A 17,593-nucleotide genomic window follows, 5' to 3' on the forward strand; every position below is an offset into this window, starting at 1 on the left:
GGGGAGGGGCAGGCAGAGGGAGAAGCAGACTCCCTGCTCAGCAAGGAGCCTGATGCTGGACTTGACAGACCCTGGGATCATGACCTGAGCCAAAGGCAGACGTCTAACTCACTGAGCCACCCAGGCGCCCCCCTTACCCCATCTCGAGAAACCTAACTTCGTGCCTACTCCACACCTGAACCTGAGCAGCTGACTGTGGCTGGAGAGAGAGGCAGGCCAATGAGCCTCAGCCAGTGTCCTACTGCATTTCCCCGTGCCGGGGGCTCTCACACTGCCAGTCAGACCATCATCGTCCACATCAGCGCCCCTGAGCCTGTCAAGGGTGCAAACCCAGACACCGCAAGCACAGACCTCACGTCTCCCGTCCAGCTCCCCATTAGACTGGGCAGTTCGTGCCCAACAAGCGTCCAAGCCTAAACTCCCGACCTTCCTCCTCAGCCTGCCATCCTCTGTCTTTCTTGGCCCAGAACGAGGCGATTCCACCCTTCCGTTTGCTCAGGCCTGAAGACCGGACTTTCCCTGTTTCTCTCCCATTCCTCGTCCAAGTCACCAGTAAGCGCTGCTCATCTCTCCGGACACAGACCCTATACCTTCTCACCCAGGTGCCGTGGGCTGGCGGACGTCACTGTCACACCTCACGTGAGGTTCCGCGATGTCCCCTCACCAGGTCCTTGCCTCCACCCGACATTCTGAATGATCCTGGGTCAACTCATCACTCTGCGGCTCACACCCTCCTGTGGCTTCCTCCTTCTTGCCCAGAGTAAAAAGGCCCCAAAGGGCCTGGAGGCCCGCTCCTGGCCACAGTGGCTCCCGGTCCTCCCTGCACGCTGAGAGCACTCGGCCTCGCACACTTGTGCAGCTGCAGCCCCTGCCCCCAGAGCATCCTCCCCAGAGCGCTGCACACACTTTGCCCAGAGGTCCCCCACGCGGCCCCCGTGTGGCCCCCATGCGGCCCCTGACACTTCCCGCCCCTTCTCTGCTTTATTTTCCTCCCTGGAACTCCCCACTACCTGACGTTTCACATCCATAACCAGTTTCCAGTGTCTGGTCTGTCTCCCCAGCTACAAGGAGTCTCAGAGATTCCAGGATGAATTTCCCAGGTCACAAGGTAAGTATCCAAATCCATCTGAATCCAGGAAGCCTGATTCCAGCCTGTCCTGGAAACCAAGCTCTGCCACCACTTTGCCTTGGGAAAACATCCAGGACAGTAACCCCATGCACGAGGGGGTTAGGACTGCTGTATTTCCAGATGTGGCTTCTGGTGCCCAGGACAATCCTCAGGCTCGAGTCCGCGGGGCCCGTTAGAGGCGGGCAGAGGCAGGCGGCTCATCACGTGATCCCTCCCCAGGGCTCCTCTCAGGGACAGTCATTGGAACTAAGACTCTGGCTGTGACAGGCCTCCATCACGCACACCCAGCAAGTCCTTCCCGCCACAGCCAGGCCCTCCCTTCTGCCTCGTTCCTTCCCAGTAAAAACCACATCACCCTCTAAGTGGGCGCTGATGTCCTCCACACCCTTGCTGGCTCAGGAAAGCTGTTTTTAAAAGTCTATAAAGACCCCAACACTAACCCTTGGGTTCCACAAACCCCAATTCCTCCAAATACTGATGTTAAATGAGCCATGTACGCGGTTGCACCAGAAACTTCCTCGTCATCCCGTCTTCCTTCTCGTGTGCACCTGATCCTGATCCTGATCCAGGCGTCCCGCCCCCGGGGGCTTTCGGGCTCCCTTCCCCCTCCCTCCCCACCTTCTACAGAGCCCACTCCACCAACAAGCCTTCATCTGTCCCCCAAAAGCAGCCCTTATTGGAGCCTGAAACACTAGGGTCTCACCCTGAGTAAACCTGTGCTGTTAAACAGTCTTCCTAGTTCTTTCTTCTCACCACTCAGCATCTCCAAGAGCGCAGGCCCCCCCGCCCCCGCTGGCCCCTCCATCTCCTGGGCCCACATGGCCCTGACCTGGGATCAGACTCGAGCCTCTTCCAGTTCTGACGGCCCTGCCTCTGCCTACCGTCGAGTCCAAGGGCTTCACTGATGTCCCAGGTCCTCTCTTACCAAAGCAAAACAAAAATGACAACGTTAGAGAATAAATACAGACAGCAACTCCGAGAAGCATTAGTGATTAAAATAAAATTATGCAAAGTTTTGCAGAATGTTAGGATACACTTCGGACCAAAAGTTAGGGGAGACTGTGCACACGGCGTCACCTCCAACATATACACTTAAAGGCCAGGAGGAAATAAGGGTGGTTATTTCTGAGTAGTGGGAAATAGGCAATTTCTGTTTCTCCTTCACTGTTTTGTACATCCTGTGAGCCTTGCAAACTGGCGGGACCGCACGGTCAGCTCTCGGGTCTGCCCCCTGCTGGCAGTCTCCAGCAGCGAGCATGGGAATCACACCCCGTGTCCCCTCACCTGGGCTCCCTTCATGGAGTTTTCCATTTTTGGCCTGACTTGTGTAATTTCTTTTCCATTTTAAGATCTCCTTTTTATATTATCTTGTGAATATTTTCTTGCATATTTTTTTCCAATAATGTACATTAGGCTGTATCTATTTTCAAACGATTGCAATTCTTTCTTATTTCTATCTCCTTCCAGAGGCTTCTGCCCTGATCTCTCTTAGGAACAGACCTTCATGGTGGGTCAGGGGCACTTGCAGGACCAGCCAACAGCCCTTGTGGAGGCAGGTGGGGGAACATGTCAGCAATCAGCACCCTGGCCACCTTGGTGAGAGCTCTGGGACAGCCATGCGGGGGACAGCGTTGAGGAGGGCAGGCCCAGGGTGGGGGTTAAGAGCACAGTTAGGATCCCACCGTGGTCTGGATGATGGCTGGAGGTCTTGAATCTGGGAGTCACGGATTCCTGGCTTCCAGCTTGAGAGATGGTGGCAGCCAGCTGGGTACATGAGTAAGCAGCTTACGGAGAGTGTAGGTTTCAGATAAACTGAGTTGGGATGGCCTAGAACAGACCTGGGTGACAGGCATGGAGTGTCCCCACGAGGAGCAGTGGGGTCCAGCACAGACGAGACGGCCAAGGAGCACATGCAGAGTGAGCAGACACAAGCAGGGGCACAGCAGCTTTTCAGGACAGGCCCTAAAACAGGTGCTCATGACGGACATAGAGATGAAAAGTCAAAAAACCCAGGCATGCGTTACCAGCCACTACAAGGCACAGGCTTCCAGAAGGCAGGAGGGATTCAGAGCAACAGTCACGCTGAAGTGGAAGGATCAGCAACATGAGGGCTACAAATACACTGCTCCGTGTGTCAGTCAGCAAGGCCTTGGTTACCCCGCAGAGCAGCAGTAAGGGGCCAGCGTCTGTAAGCTGGGGGGCCGGCTGCAGAAGTCTGGCAGAGAAAGGGTGCCGGGGGTGGAGTCATAACGAGGGGGACACAGAGAGACTGTGTGGGTAAGGCACTCAGCACTGCGTTCAGGACCCAGTACGTGTTCAAGAAACACGAATCATCATTCACTCGTCGACCACATAATATCATATCAGGCACTGTCCGGGCTGTGTAGACAGCCAGTGAACAAGGGAGACAACGTCCCACCCTGGAGCTGGTGATACAGCGGGGGAGACATGCAGTAAATGAAGAACAGGACTCACGATGTGTGGTGTATCTGGCGGTGGTAAGTGCTAACAAGGAAAAAGCAAGCAAGGGACAGGAGGCCCAAAATGCTGGAGGAGGGGATGCAGTTTTAGATCGGGTGGCCTGGTGGGGACTCCCCAGAAGGTGAGTCAAGCACCCATGATTAGGAAGTGAGGGCACGACTCCCTCCTAGTGTTGGTGACCCCAGAGGTAGACTGTCTCTGGGCTGTCCCTGCCGCTTTTGCCACAATCAACACCACTGGCGTCTACACCGTGGTCTCTGGTCCTCGAGAAGCTCCAGCAGCCACAGTCTACACCACAGAACAGAGTTGGATGCACAGGGAGCAAAAGCGCAGCCTCACGCACCACAATCGCCGCTGGTTTGTGGGGCAGACGCGCAGCTGCAGGTGTGCAGGGACCCCGCGTGGAGCCGCGACGAATCAGGAGCTGCATCGTGTGTGCGCGGGGAGGATGGCCGGCACCTCACCCGCCCCTCTGTCCTCCCGCAGGTCACAGGGCCATCTTCAGAGCCAAAGGGCAGCAACATGGGGTGGATCTCTGAAGCAGCAGAGAGTGAAGCTTGAACTGGCACAGATCACACGGGGTGCCACGTAGAGGTCACGAGACAGACGACACCAGCAGGTGTTGGCTGTTCAGACTGGGACCCGGCTCGCGCCGTCTGGGATGATGAAGAGCGGGAGTCTTGCTCCTCCCCCGGCCCAGCACGATGCTCAGGCTGGGCGGGCACGCAGTCCGTCCTTACTGGTTCACGACCAGCAGGAGGATCGAGTCTGGCTTGTGATTTTCTAAGACTGACCTGGACTAATTATTCTTTGTCACCCAGAGAAAATGACCTTCATCTCCTCCCCCCAAAAGGAAAAAGGAAGAGAATCGGAATGCCCGAGGACACAGCCTCCCTTCAATCTGCTACAGGATTTTTGGAGTTACGATGTCAAGTGTCCTCCACATTCACAGGCTCTAGGGGGCAGGTGGCTCGGGACAGGAAATGGGGTGTGCGTTTTAAGAACAAACTCCATTCTTCAACTGAGGTGGAAAAGTTTGGAAAATATCTTAGCTGCATTTTTTAGGTGTGTTTATTATCTGAAGAGAGCCAACACAGAACCTTAAAAAATAACCTCAAGACTGAAACATTCTAGCTTAACTAGCAGTGCTTAGAATGTACAAATATTTCCATTATTTCCTCGCAAATGTCTGTGTAGGCATCTCCATCCTGGCTACAGAACCAAAGTGAAGCCACCGTAATGACCAAGAAGAAGCGAGGAGGGAAGGAAGCAGCAGGCCCCTTACGTTTACGGCTCTTGTACCGTTAACACCATTGTCGTTGCCTTCCCCCATAACATTACTCATGAAACACCTGATGTATTTACGCAAACAGTACTCTGTTACCTTCACGCAGGTCACGTGCTTCTCTCAGGGCTCCAGACACTGACTTCGTGAACATCCCCTAATTCCACAAGAAGGGCAGAAAAAGCGGAATCCGGGTCATGTAAGACGCTGCGTGCGGGTCACACGGCTCGGGAGCCAACGTCCTCATGGCCTGGGGTCTCTCCAGAGAGGGGCGGCCGGGGCTGCTGGCCGGGGACCCCAACGACGGCAGCAGCAGGATGTGGTCACCGTGCGTGTCGCTGTCCTCTCTCAGAAGCACCCTCAGGATGCGGGGCAGTGGTCAAAGCACTGAAGGACGTCTGCGCTGTGAGCGAGCTGCTGAGCCAGGGTGCCCGAGATGTCTGCAGAGTCGCTCAGCCCGGACCGCAGGAGGAGCTCGACACAGGCTGTGTGCTGGCCGGCGCAGGCCAGGTGCAGGGCTGCATGGAGACAGAAGCCACATGGACTTGGAGCAGGACTCCGCAGCAGCTCCCCAAAACAAAACTCCTTCCGCTACGCAGATTTTATATCTCTGTGATTCGTCCCTGCGCTCTCCCCTCTACAGGACCAGAGCACTTTCCCTTCTAGCCTGACTGGGTTGGAAATGATTTTAAAAATATCAACCAATTAGAGACTTTAAGAGATTTTGCCTAAAGCAATGAAGCAAGGTCACGAAGAGGCAACTTTAAATGGCACAGAAACCATTTTAAAAGTTCTGTGAATTCTCCATGTCAGTAAAAATATCGCCGCGAATGAGAATGACATGATGAAAAGAAAAAGGGACACGTCTTTCCCTTTGAAAACTAGCGCTCAAGGTTCCTGGTGCTGTGAGCCCTGGGATCCTGCATTCTGCCGACAAAGTCTTGTGTCCCTGGGCTTAGCGACCGTCCTGCGCAGCCTTGGAGGGAGCGTCTAAGCATCTCAGAGGGCTTCCTAGGCGGCCGTGGTGCACAGAATGTTCATGGGAGGGCTTACTCTAACCCGAGTCTAAAGAATTAGCTCTGGAAATCTTTCTGGGTCTCAAGTTTAAAAAATTATAGTGGGATGCCTGGGTGGCTCAATCGTTAAGCATCGGCTCAGGTCACAATCTCAGGGTCCTGGGATCGAGCCCCAAATCGGGCTCCCTGCTCAGTGGGGAGTCTGCTTGGGATTCTCTCTCTCTCTGCACACCCCAAATAAAAAAACAAATCTTAAAAAGAAATTATAGTGATTCTCATTTTTAAATGCATTCCAAAGAGAGACAACCTATGAAAAATATGAACTACGGGTGGCCGGCAGCATGGCGGACGTAGCAAGTGCTTCCAGGTGCACACACGGTCGTGGTGCAAAGCAGAACAGCAGTGACAGGCTGCAGGCCCCGCCATCGCCCTGGCAACAGCGACATTTCCAGAGCTTTGCAAACGTGTTGTTTCAAAGAAGGGTTGACGAGCTACTAGAGGAGTAGTACGAAACCAGTGTTTTTAACATTGAAGTCCGTGTATCGTCTACACGGGTTACTAGTCACTCCCTAGGCACGTAGGACATGAAGCTGTACCTGATCGGTTCCTTTCATCTTTGGAGTTGATGTCAGCACCCAAGGATAGGAGCACCTGGACCGTGCTCACGTGTCCTTCCTGAGGGTTGAAATACACTTGTTATCCCGTGACGAGCACACAAACAAGCCTTTAAACACAAACTAATGCATGTTAGGTACTTTTTCTAAGATACTCAGCCTCTAAAATGCAATTTTGACATCTAGAGGAAGACTCACACGGCTCTCAGGTTTGAGTGTAAACTGTTAAATCCAGATTTTGGTGACATATGGTTATTAAAATACAGAGGATCCACTCTGTAGGCCTAACTACCGACTACTGCAGTCGGGAGCACGCGCCTTGGTTCACACAGAACACATGCTTGCAGAATCTCTCTTTGCTGGAATTTCAGAGCAAAGATAAACGGGGAGACCTCAACCTGTCCTGGATGCTTGTCACAGTGTGCGTCACCGTTTACCAAGCAGTTAACAGGGTTCCTGTCCAGCCGGCCAGTCCATGAGTACCCAGGGAGACAGGGAATCATGGCTCCAAGTCCCATCCATCCCCTTGCGGCCTCTGCCACGCTCGGGGCACCCTCGTCTCTCCACTGCCTTCCTGGGGGACAGGAGAGTGCCGTTTTCAGGGAAATAATTATTCCTGTTGCTGCTGGAAAAGCCAGTTGGGGCAGGTAGCCAGGCTGAGGAGGCTGAAGATAACCCGCAAAACACTCCTAACACTTGAAACCCGGGGTGTAAGCAGTGAGCCTCACTACAGAAATGTTCACTTCTGGAATCCAGTGTAAGGACAGAGCAGTAGGACCTCACACGGGGGATTCTTAGGGCTGCAAATGACGTTATTATGTTATTCCTAAAAACAGAACAAGGAGAGGTGTGAACTAAAGCCTGGACATCCCACAGAGGGAAGGTCTTCCTGGAGAGACAAACCTTAGCGGCGAAATGCAGCGGCGCCAGGCGGCTGGGTGCTGCCCTGGCATCCACATCGGCGCCCAGCTCGGACACCAGGAAGCGGAGGGCCTCGTCCTGCCCGGTGACGGCTGCCCTGTGGATGGCCTGTGCGCCCAGGGCGTCCCGTGCAGCCCAGCAAGCCTGGTGGGCGGGGGAGAGGAGGCCACATGTGAGGAGCAGGGACCTCCTGCCAGATCCTCAAGTCCTCTCTGGCCAAGCACGGGGAGGATGCCACGCTCTGGCCACAGCACTCTTGGTGGGTGGCCTCCGGTCACTTCCATGGACCAGCTGCTTACTGGATCCTCCTTGTCCTCTGCTACCCGTGCATCACACATGTGAGCCTCACAGGGGCCCCAAACCAGGACATCTGCCTCCCCCTCGCCCACCGCGACACTGACCCCACACCAGAGGTGCTCCCTGATCTGAGACTTTAGGAAGAGCCATTTCTATACCTTGTGTTGCTCGAGCAGCAGCCTGGCCACGTCGATGTGGCCGCACTGAACCGCGTCCATGAAGGGTGTGCAGCCACACCTGTCGGCGCAGTCAGCTTCGTACTGGCACCTGCCACCCAGACCCAAAGCAGCAGGTCAGATGGGGGTCCCCGCTGCACACAGGTGCTGCGGAGACCGGAACGTGGTCCCTGTCCCCCAAACTCGGCCCCTCCTCAGACTTCCTCTCCCCATTTACGGGCATCATCTCCCCGTCGTGACCAGCCTGTTACCAAAATCTCAGTCCTGGGTCCACTTCTCCTGCTGTGGCTCCTGCCTTGCTAACCGATCTCACAGCCACAGGACCACCCTTGGTATGGCCACTCCTGCTTGAAACCTTTATCTCCCATTCACAAAGGACAATCTAAACCCTCATGATCCTATCGGGATAAGGTGGCATCTGCTCATCTCCTCAGGCTCCTCTGGGCCACCAGCCTCCTTCCTGGTCCTCCTCCTCCTTCCACCTCCTTCCCACGCCCTTCTTCCTATTCCACCTCCTTCCAGGTCCTGCTCACCTCACCTTCTGCTCAGTCTCACCTCCCACTGGTCCTACCTTCATGTTGATTCTGCCTTTTTCTTTCCCCACCCACTCCGCTATCCTATCCTCTCCGTTTCTACCTGTCCGTTTTCTTTCTTTTTTTTTTTTTTTTAAAGATTTTATTTATTTATTTGACAGAGATTAGAGACAGCCAGCGAGAGAGGGAACACAAGCAGGGAGAGTGGGAGAGGAAGAAGCAGGCTCATAGCGGAAGAGCCTGATGTGGGGCGATCCCATAACGCCGGGATCACGCCCTGAGCCGAAGGCAGACGCTTAACCGCTGTGCCACCCAGGCGCCCCTACCTGTCCGTTTTCTTAATTCAGCCTCCAACGTGACCTCCTTTCGTTCCTACCATCTTCACAGTTACCAGTCCTGCTGTCTTCCTGGTTCTTCTCTCAGTCCCGACTCCAAATGGACCTACCTTCTTCTGTTCCTACCTTCTCTATGATCCTATTTGTCCTACTTTCTCCTTGGTCCTGCCTCCTACCTGACTTACCTTCTTTTGTTCCTACTTCTCCTCTCTTCTGTTCTTACCTTCTCCACAGTCCTCCTAGCTGACCTATCTTCACCCATTTCAACCATAATTACAGCTCTTATCTGTCCTTTGTACGATCCTATCGGTCCAACTTTCCTCTTGGTCCTCTCTTCTCAGTTCTGCCTCCCATCTGATATACTTGCTTTCCTTCCCACCTTCTCCACGTTCAGACGTGTCCTACCTTGTTCTCAAGTCCTGCCTCCAACCTGACGACCTTCGGTTCCTACTTTCTCCACAGTCCTACCTCCTACCTGATCTTCTACCTTCCTTATGGTCCTGGCTGGCTTGCCTCCTACCTGACCAACCTTCTTCCATTCCAACTGTTCCCACCATCCTACCTCTCCCCTCCTCCCATCATCTTTTGATCCTATCTTCTCCATGGTCCTATCCATCATACCTTCCACTCCCTCCTTCCTTACTGCCTTACCTTCTTCCTGGTCCTACCTCCTATGTGACCTACCTTCTTCCATTCTTACCTTCTCCATGGTCCTCTCTTCTTTAGACTCTTACCACCCACCTGTCCTCCCTGCTTTTCTTCTTACCTTCTTCCTGGTCTTCTTTTCTTGGTCCTGCCTCCCACCTGATCTACCCTCTTCTGTTCCTCCCCATCCGACCTCCATCCTCTCCTCTCTTCTTCTGTTCTTACCTTCAGGGTCCTATCCATCCTGCCTTCTTGGCCCCCCTTCCCACCTGTTCTACCTTCGTTATGGTCCTATCTGTCCTACCCTCTTCTTGCTCATTATCATCTCCTTCAGTTGCTCAGCTCTTTGCTGCCTTGGCATTTGCTGATCCCCTCTGCTTGGAACACTGGTTCTCCCTTCTTCACTTCAAATTACAGCTTTGTTATGACCTATGGAGGCCTCTTCTCTCCTCCATTCACATTAGGACCTTTGCTCCCTCATAGCACTGCATTAAGCCCTGTTCTCTTCTTATTATTCAGTATCCGCTCAGGTAATCTCTTCCACTTTCATGAATTCAGTTGTCATTTCTATGTTGATGATGCCCACATTTGTTTCTCAGGCTTCAGACTCTTGTCTGTAGCTGGCCACTCGACATCTCTGCTTGGGTGCCTTACAGGTACATGCAACTCAACGTGTCCAAAAGTGAAAGTATCATGTTCCCGGCAAACCTGCTCCCCCTCCAGTGCTGTCTCAGTAAATGGCACCGGCACCATCACCAGGTGCTCAAGAAACCTGTCATCCTTGACTTCTCCTTCCTCATTCCCTTGATCAAATTATTCACCTGGATCTTCGATTCTACTTCTTAAGTATCTGTATGTCTTTCTCTTCACCCCTACAGTCAGCGTCTTATTCCAGCTACCATGATTTCTCTCCTGTTGAACTGCAATGGCCTCCCAACATTCACAGCAGCCGCTCCTGCTCCCCCCCACCCCCCGGCCCATTCTCTATTTTCCAACCAGAGGATCCCTAAAAAATGCAAATTTCTTATTACCGTCCACCCTCCACTCTGCTTAATGGCATCGCATATGCTTAGACTAGAATCTGAGGTCCTCACATAGCCCCGTGCCCTCCCTAAGTCTGGCCTTCCTCATTGTGTGCTGTTCTCCCTGTCACTCCTGAGGCATCAGCACACACGGAACTTTCCCTTTACTAAGGCACCATGCTTTCTCTTGGCTCTGAGCATTCACGGGGACTGTTACCTCTGTCTGGAATGCTGCCCCGCCTCCCACTTTCAGTCTCCTTCAGATCACAGCTCGAATATCCCAGGGGCCAACATTCCTCACTCCCAGTCAAGTTGGGTCTCCCTGGCATATGTTCCTGGAGGGATCCTGCAATTCCTTGTACTCTTCAGACTCACAGGATGTGAACAGCGAGTCTTGTCTGCCAGTCTGTGGGTTCCATGAGGGGGACCCGTGTGGGCTGGCTTCTCTTGCAGCCCGTGCACATGGTATAGCACTTGGTGGGTGTGAGGCACTGAGGATATGATTACTTGCCGAATGAGCAGATACATGTGTGATTTTTTTCCCCCTCGTGTTACTTAGTGATTTTTGTTTTATATTCTTTACGTCCTTTGTTCATCTCTCTTTGGGTGCTTTAGTTTCTTTCTGAGCAATTTTTCTGAGCTTGTCCTATAGCATCGATATTAACTGCCACAATTAGCCAACCCTGTCCTCCACTTGCTGTTTTGTTCTTACCTCTGTAGAAGCACCTTTACTGCGTCTAAACAGCCATGCATTGCTGGGAGAAGAGAGTTGAGAGTCAGAGCTTTTTAGTGCAGGTATAAAACTCTTCTTTCCTCCTCTCTCTGCCCCATCCTTTTAGCTAGGACTTACAGGAAGCAGTAATTAAATCAGGGACACTGTTACCATCCTAGAAAAATAAAAATTTAGCTGAATAAGTGGTAACGATGATGTTTTCACTTAACAGGCACTTAGCCAACACTCAATTATCTTGTCTTTGTGAGCACTTCCATGGCAAATTCTCATACTAAACTTTCTCCTCACTTTTGTGCTGCAAATCCTTAGGGCCGGTCAGTTTTTGCCCAGGAAATGTAAAACATTAATAATGATCCATGACAAAATAAGGAGGAATGTAATTCTCCTATTAAAGAGAATGACACTCAATAAAGATTTCAATTATCTGTTCTTCACTGTTTTCTGTGAATGGCTAGGTGCTGATTGTTTCTAGAGGAACTAGTCAAACAATTCATAGCACAGGAAGTTTTTCTTTTTTTTTTTTTTTTAAAGATTTTATCCATTTATTTGACAGAGATGGAGACAGCCAGCGAGAGAGGGAACACAAGCAGGGGGAGTGGGAGAGGAAGAAGCAGGCTCATAGCAGAGGAGCCTGATGTGGGGCTCGATCCCATAACGCCGGGACAACGCCCTGAGCCGAAGGCAGACGCCCAACCGCTGTGCCACCCAGGCGCCCCCAGAGAAGTTTTTCTACTCATTTCTAAAGATTTAAAAAGAATTCCTTGGTCCCTAACTGCTCTCTGTAGCTATAATAATCGTATGCATATTTCCTAAACTATATCATGTCACAGGTATTGATGTTTTGAGAAACTAAGGCCCTGTATTCTAATTCAATGTACTATCCAAAATGCTAAAGATCATTTCTTAAATTTCTTGATCTGGACTCTTGAGGTCTTTAATATCCGTGTTGTCTTACACCACAGCACGTTTTGCTTTTCACTAATTTAAAATAATCTATGAATAGATAATTCAGATTTAAGGATAATTACTCAGTTGTACCCCACATTTTTACTGACATTATCACTAGATAAGTCAAAGACACTCAAGCCCAGGTACTTAATTACGAGTAAGTACCCATATTTATTTAAATGGATGAGCACTGTGGGACGTGTTGCTGAGGATATATGGAAATATAGTCTCTTTTCCTCCTGTGGGTAACAAAGACAATGCAAACACGATCCTGGAAAGAGCCACACCCAGGTCGTCTGTGCTGTCTGTCGACTGTGCCAAGTTCCTTGAACTCTACAACAACCTTGTGATATGGGCCTCATTACCATCATTATTTTGCTGATGAGGAAATTTGCTTAAGAGACTAAGTGCCTTACCCAAGGTCAAAGTCAGTGAAGAACAGAATGAGCTTTCCAACAAACTGGGGAGGACAGGACAGATAGACATGAATATGAGAAAGAAGAACATGTTATGTGCGAAGTTCCATTAGCTTTAGGAACAAACTATATGCCGAAATACCCCAAAGCTGCTCTTACTCCTGGCCCTCTAGTTTCCAAGCCCCTCCAGCCCCGTGGGTGCCCCTAAGCAGAAGGCGTTCTGCAGGGTCGGGTGAGTGGGCTGCACGTGTGCCCGCGTCCCCGCAGAGCTCCGGGCCATACCTGCCGTGTGCAAGGGAGTTCTCCCGATTTTGCTCTCTGTCTTGCAGGCGGCTGGGCAAACAGTGAGCAAGTACTGGAGGGTCAGAGGGTCACCCTCTCGGCTGGCAATGTGGAGACTATTCCAGCCGTCTTTGTTCTTCAGAAGTGGATTGGCGCCATGTTCCACAAGGTCCTGGATCACCTCCAGATTCTTCCTTGTGCAGGCCATCATCAAAGGTGTCCTAAGGCCAATCAGGACAAACTGTCAGACGGAAGGGCAGCTGAGACGTTAGTAAGTGTGCGGCCGGTGTTCAGAAGAGCACATGCCCTTGGCAGAGATGGAAAAACCTAGAGGACTCAGGGGTCTGGGAAGCAGGAAAACAGCATTGACTGGTAACTTCTCTGCCTGCCGTGAGGCTCCAGGAGAAATAAGAAAGGGAGAGTGATTAGGATGTAGGCATGCCTGCAGGAGGGGAATACTGAGGAGGCAAACCTGCTTCTGGACAAGTTTAGTCTATGGGACCAAACTGAGACAGAGTTAACCAAAACCATAGTTTACCTTGAATAATATATTTTTTAAAGACTTTATTTATTTGAGAGAAAGAGAGAGATAACACAAGCAGGAGGAGTGGCAGAGGGAGAGGGAGAAGCAGGCTCCCCACTGAGCAGGGAGCCCCATGTGGGACTCCATCCCAGGACCCCAGGATCATGACCTGAGCCGAAGGCAGACACTTAACCGACTGAGCTACCCAGGCATCCCTGTCTTGAATAATATTTGTGTAAGAAGTACTCTGCTGGACTTATACCATTCACTTCAATCAGTGATCATCTATGAATTAAATTGTGCTGAAAAAGGGCTAAAAAAGAACATTTGACACAGTGCCTACCCATAAGGAGCAAACATTGGTGACACAAATGGAACGTGTGATTATAGTAAGTTTCTGAACTGACTTGTACCCACAATTATGGGAATAAACTACATTAATATCAAGGGAGGTGGCTCTATCCCTCCTCTTCTCATAAGTGATCTTGGATGAGCCATTTCAATTCCATGAGCTGCTGGTTTCTCATCTGCAAAATGAGGGAGACATAAACCCTGGAAAGCAAGGGCAGGTCTTATTTACCTCCTGATTCCTGGGGGTTAAGACCCATGTCTGGCACACAGCGGGAGCTCACTGTATCTAGATCTCTAAGGGCACATCTAGGATCTATCTTCTAAGATTGCTATGATATTAATGGATTACCAACACTTTTGTGGGGGGAAGTAGCAATGAGAGTGAATGAGAAATTAAGAGGGAGAAACCCAGAAAAATGAAGCCTGGAACCTTCCAGAAGGGCTTCACAGAGGGAATAAATCTTGAGCAAGGCAGGATGATTGAAAAAGCAGGGAAGGTATTGCAGAAAGCCAGAAAGATGAGAATGGGCAAAAATGTCTCACTGCAACGACACCTCCCACATACATACCCAAAAGAACTTTGCCTCTTTAATGGTGTTCTGGGGAGAGGCCAGTTTCCTATCCACAGAATTGTTCTGAGGCACATATGAGGTAATATGTCTCTTGGCATGGTCTTTAGACCAGTTCACCAGCAGCAGAAGAAAATCAGTCTTGTGATAAGTCATAGCCAGAGTGCAGCCCTCAAAACACAACCATGCTGACCCACCACCCCAGCCGGCAAGATGCACTTTATTTATCAGTCTGTCTGCTGTGGTTCATATTGATACCAGATCAGGAATCACTTGCAGGCAGGAACTCCATTACCTTACGAATCTCAGGATGTTATCACCTCTAAGGAGGCCCACATAGTGAGTACTGGAGATGGTGTTGATCTAACAAAATGCAATTGGTTTGTGTGATGGTAGCGCTGAGCATCTTGTCTGTGGAGGTGCTCACGCAGGGCTCTTCATGTGATAAAATCACATGCAGCACCACACGCACCCTAGTGTCTGTGTAACTGGTGAAATCTGAATAAGGACATCGACTGTAGCAATGTCAGTGCCTCAGTCTTGGTACTGTACTGCAGCTGTGTAAGATGGTAACTTTGGGGGAGCCTGGGGGAAGGGCGCACGGGGCTTCCCTGAACATTTCTTTGCAACCTTCTGTGAACCTCTATTCCAAAATAACAAGTTAAAACAATGCTACTGGTGAAGTAATCATTTAGCTAGGCGAGCCTCAAGCTACAGGTAGTACAGACAATTCATTGTTTGATCATATTGCATACTGTTTCATAAAGGGAAAGGGTTTGAACAGAGGACTGGAACCGTTAATCCCGCAAGAGTAACCCACTGTTCGCAGTGGGTAATCTGTCCTACAGGGGGAGGCTCAGAAGCTACGGTGTCGAGGCGGACAAAGTACACGGGAATCCATGACTCCGCGGAGAAGTGGGGGTGGGGGGTGGAGCACGAACCCCAGCCACCTACCAGTCGGCTTTCTTGAGGCAGTCGACCACGGCTCCTCTGTCCAGCAGATAGCGCACGCAGTCCCGGTGGCCCTGCGAAGCAGCCTCGTGCAGAGGCCGCTTGTAGTCTCGGTTGGCGGCCTCGATGTCCATGTCCCAGGTCTCGACCAGATAGGCCAGCACGTCCCGATGCCCGTGGCGGGCGGCGCAGTGCAGGAGAGTGTCCCCGGAGGGCCCCGGGCAGCCCGCGGGCCCAGCTCCCCTCAGCTCCTCCCTCAGGGCGCACAGCCGGCCTTCCTGCACCAGCCGGTAGAGCCGCCGCGGGTCCCCGGGCGCCGCCATGGCCCCGGGCGCCGGCGGGGGTGGAGGGGCCTTGCGGACCCCCAGCCCTGCCCGCCGCGGCCCCCGGGACGCCCCGACCCCCGCTGCTCTCCGCGGCGTGTGGTCCTCCAGCAGACGTCTCGCCTCGCGGGCCTAGGCGGACGCGCGCTCCGGGTTGCGGGCCCGGCGGTGCTCACAGACCCGAGGCTCGTTCCCAGGCTGCCGCCCGCACGGGCTGCATTTTGGGGCGCTACATCAGGTGTGAGGGGTGTTGCCGCCCAGCCGGCCCCGGGCCAGCGCTCGCTCCGCGCGGCAGCAAGGCCCGCCCGGCCCCGAGAGCAGCCAGCAGGGCGGAGGAGGAGGAGCCCGCACGGGGCGGTACACGAGAGGGGCCGGGATTCCGACCCGGACCGCCGCCCTTCCGTCGCTAGGCCGGCCGCGGGCCCTCAGGGAGGGGGTGGGGCCCCGCGCGTCCCCACCCTCAGCCCCTCCCCAACCCAACCTCAGCCGGCCGCCCCCACCCCGCCGCGACCCCTCCTCCGGTCCGCGGGAGCTCGGAGGAACTCTGGGAAAGTTTCCACTCGCCCCCTCGGCCCCAGCGGAAACACGGACGGGGCGGGGCCCGCTAGCGGTAGCCGCGCCCCCTGGAGGAGCGCATTCCAATTGGTAGATGGAGCAGTCCGTCAGCACGCCCCCTCCGCGTGCCATTCCGATTGGACATGCAGGCTGTCTGTCAGTCCTGGCGGCGGGCTCTTCCCGGGGCTGAGGCTAGGGCGGAGCTGGCGGAGGAAGTCCGCGGCCTGCTCGGGCTGGCGCTGCCCTGGGGACGCTGGGACTGGGAGGCCGGGCGGCCCGGGCCCGGCGGCGGCGGCGGCGGCGGCGGCGGCGGCGGTGGCGGGAGGCCCGGTCCGGAGCGCCATAGTGCGTGAGGCCGCGGTCGAGGCAGGGAGCGCGGGCGGGGCCGTGCCGTGTGGACACTTAAGCTCTTGGGGTCCTGAGCGGGGGTCCGGCCTCTCGGGGCGGGGAGCAGTTCCGTGGAGGGTGTGGGGGCCCGGGACCAGCGCAGCTGTGCAGGAGCTCGGGTCCGCAGCGTTTGGCCAGGCTGGAAGGGCTCGGCGGGGCGTGCACGCAGGAGGGCGAGGGTCGCCCCCACACTGCGTCCTGCGGCTGGGGAAGGGGGGAGCTGGTCGTTCCCCGTCGGTTGCAGGAGTCACGGGGGACGTGGCCTCGGTGGCTGACAAGCCGGCATTTCCTTTTCTACCCTGGTGTTTTGACCTTGGGCGAGTCATTTGATTGCGTCCTCTTGCGACTCTTTCATTTGTAGGCTCCCTTATCTGAATCCCCCTTCCCTGAATATTAAGAAAATTAGGGTGATGTGGGAAGGCCTCGAGCTTGTCTTGTGGAGGGTACGTGGAGATCTAAGCAAACTGAACGGGGCGATGGGAGAGATTAGGGCAGGTGCTGAATTCTCAACCAGATCTTATTGGGCACTAGTCATTCAAATCTCCTGGTGTTTTCAATCCAAAAGTTGCTACTATTTGCCAGGCTTGGAAACAGTTATGCTTTACATTTTGTGTTGTGCTGTATGGCTTAGAGTACGTTAATTTATCTGCAAACAACCCTGTGAGGCATCATTACAGGTGGGGAAATTGATGCCTCAAGAAGTTAGTGATTTTCCCATGGAGCTAGAGGTAATAAAGTCCTCTGGAACAAAGGATGGTGGCACCTAGTGAGTGCCTGCTGGGCCCTGGCACTGTGCTCACATAAATTAAGGAGATACAATGAAAGGAGACCTCTGGTATGGACCCATGCAAACAAGCCCATTTCACTAATGAGCAGATTGAATTTGGTTAATTTACTGAGTAAGAAGTGGGTCCAGTATCAGTTTTGCCGAAGTTATTGTTCGTTATCTCTTGCCACTTCAGCAAAGGGTGGGCACAAAAGTATTTTGAAATGTACGAAGTTTGAGAACATGCCCAGCATTGCCCTTACTGCCGCTCTTGGTTTGGTGCAAATGGAAGCTGAGGCATCTTGTAACTTCGTATTTTTTGCTGCTCATGCCCC

The 17,593-nt window shown here is 52.9% G+C and overlaps 2 protein-coding genes across 6 annotated transcripts in view; one reads left to right on the forward strand and one right to left on the reverse strand.

Annotated features, from left to right (window-relative positions):
* Positions 1 to 1,134: 1,134 nt before the first annotated feature.
* Positions 1,135 to 15,588, reverse strand: ANKRD16 (ankyrin repeat domain 16). Its single transcript, XM_034643588.1, has 7 exons — positions 15,231 to 15,588; positions 12,834 to 13,054; positions 11,167 to 11,209; positions 7,902 to 8,010; positions 7,429 to 7,590; positions 6,508 to 6,586; positions 1,135 to 5,413 (listed from the first exon to the last, which is right to left on the reverse strand). The coding sequence occupies exons 1-7, from the start codon at positions 15,548 to 15,550 to the stop codon at positions 5,256 to 5,258; spliced, it is 1,092 nt and encodes a 363-aa protein (XP_034499479.1). The 5' UTR covers positions 15,551 to 15,588; the 3' UTR covers positions 1,135 to 5,255.
* A 706-nt stretch (positions 15,589 to 16,294) lies between these two features.
* Positions 16,295 to 17,593, forward strand: part of FBH1 (F-box DNA helicase 1) — a 63,634-nt gene continuing 62,335 nt past the window's right edge. For 4 of the 5 annotated variants that reach the window (XR_004620660.1, XM_034643585.1, XM_034643584.1 and 1 more), the window contains exon 1: positions 16,296 to 16,450. Coding sequence is in view for 3 of the 5 variants with exons in the window: in XM_034643585.1 (XP_034499476.1) it covers position 16,450 (1 nt within the window). In the remaining 2 variants the exon portion in view is untranslated. Of the gene's footprint in view, positions 16,451 to 17,593 lie in introns of all 5 variants that reach the window. The other variant, XM_034643586.1, reaches the window with a different exon arrangement.

This window comes from Ailuropoda melanoleuca, chromosome 15 (assembly GCF_002007445.2).
Source record: "Ailuropoda melanoleuca isolate Jingjing chromosome 15, ASM200744v2, whole genome shotgun sequence".
In the NCBI taxonomy this organism is placed as follows: domain Eukaryota; kingdom Metazoa; phylum Chordata; class Mammalia; order Carnivora; family Ursidae; genus Ailuropoda; species Ailuropoda melanoleuca.

Coding starts and splice junctions, on each gene's coding strand:
- ANKRD16 (XM_034643588.1), bottom strand. CDS start 15,550: ATGGCGGCGCCCGGGGACCCGCGGCGGCTCTACCGGCTGGTGCAGGAA. Junction 13,055..15,230: donor TGCCTCAAGAAAGCCGACTG/GTAGGTGGCTGG, acceptor GATTGGCCTTAG/GACACCTTTGATGATGGCCT. Junction 11,210..12,833: donor AACTCCCTTGCACACGGCAG/GTATGGCCCGGA, acceptor CTCTTCTCCCAG/CAATGCATGGCTGTTTAGAC.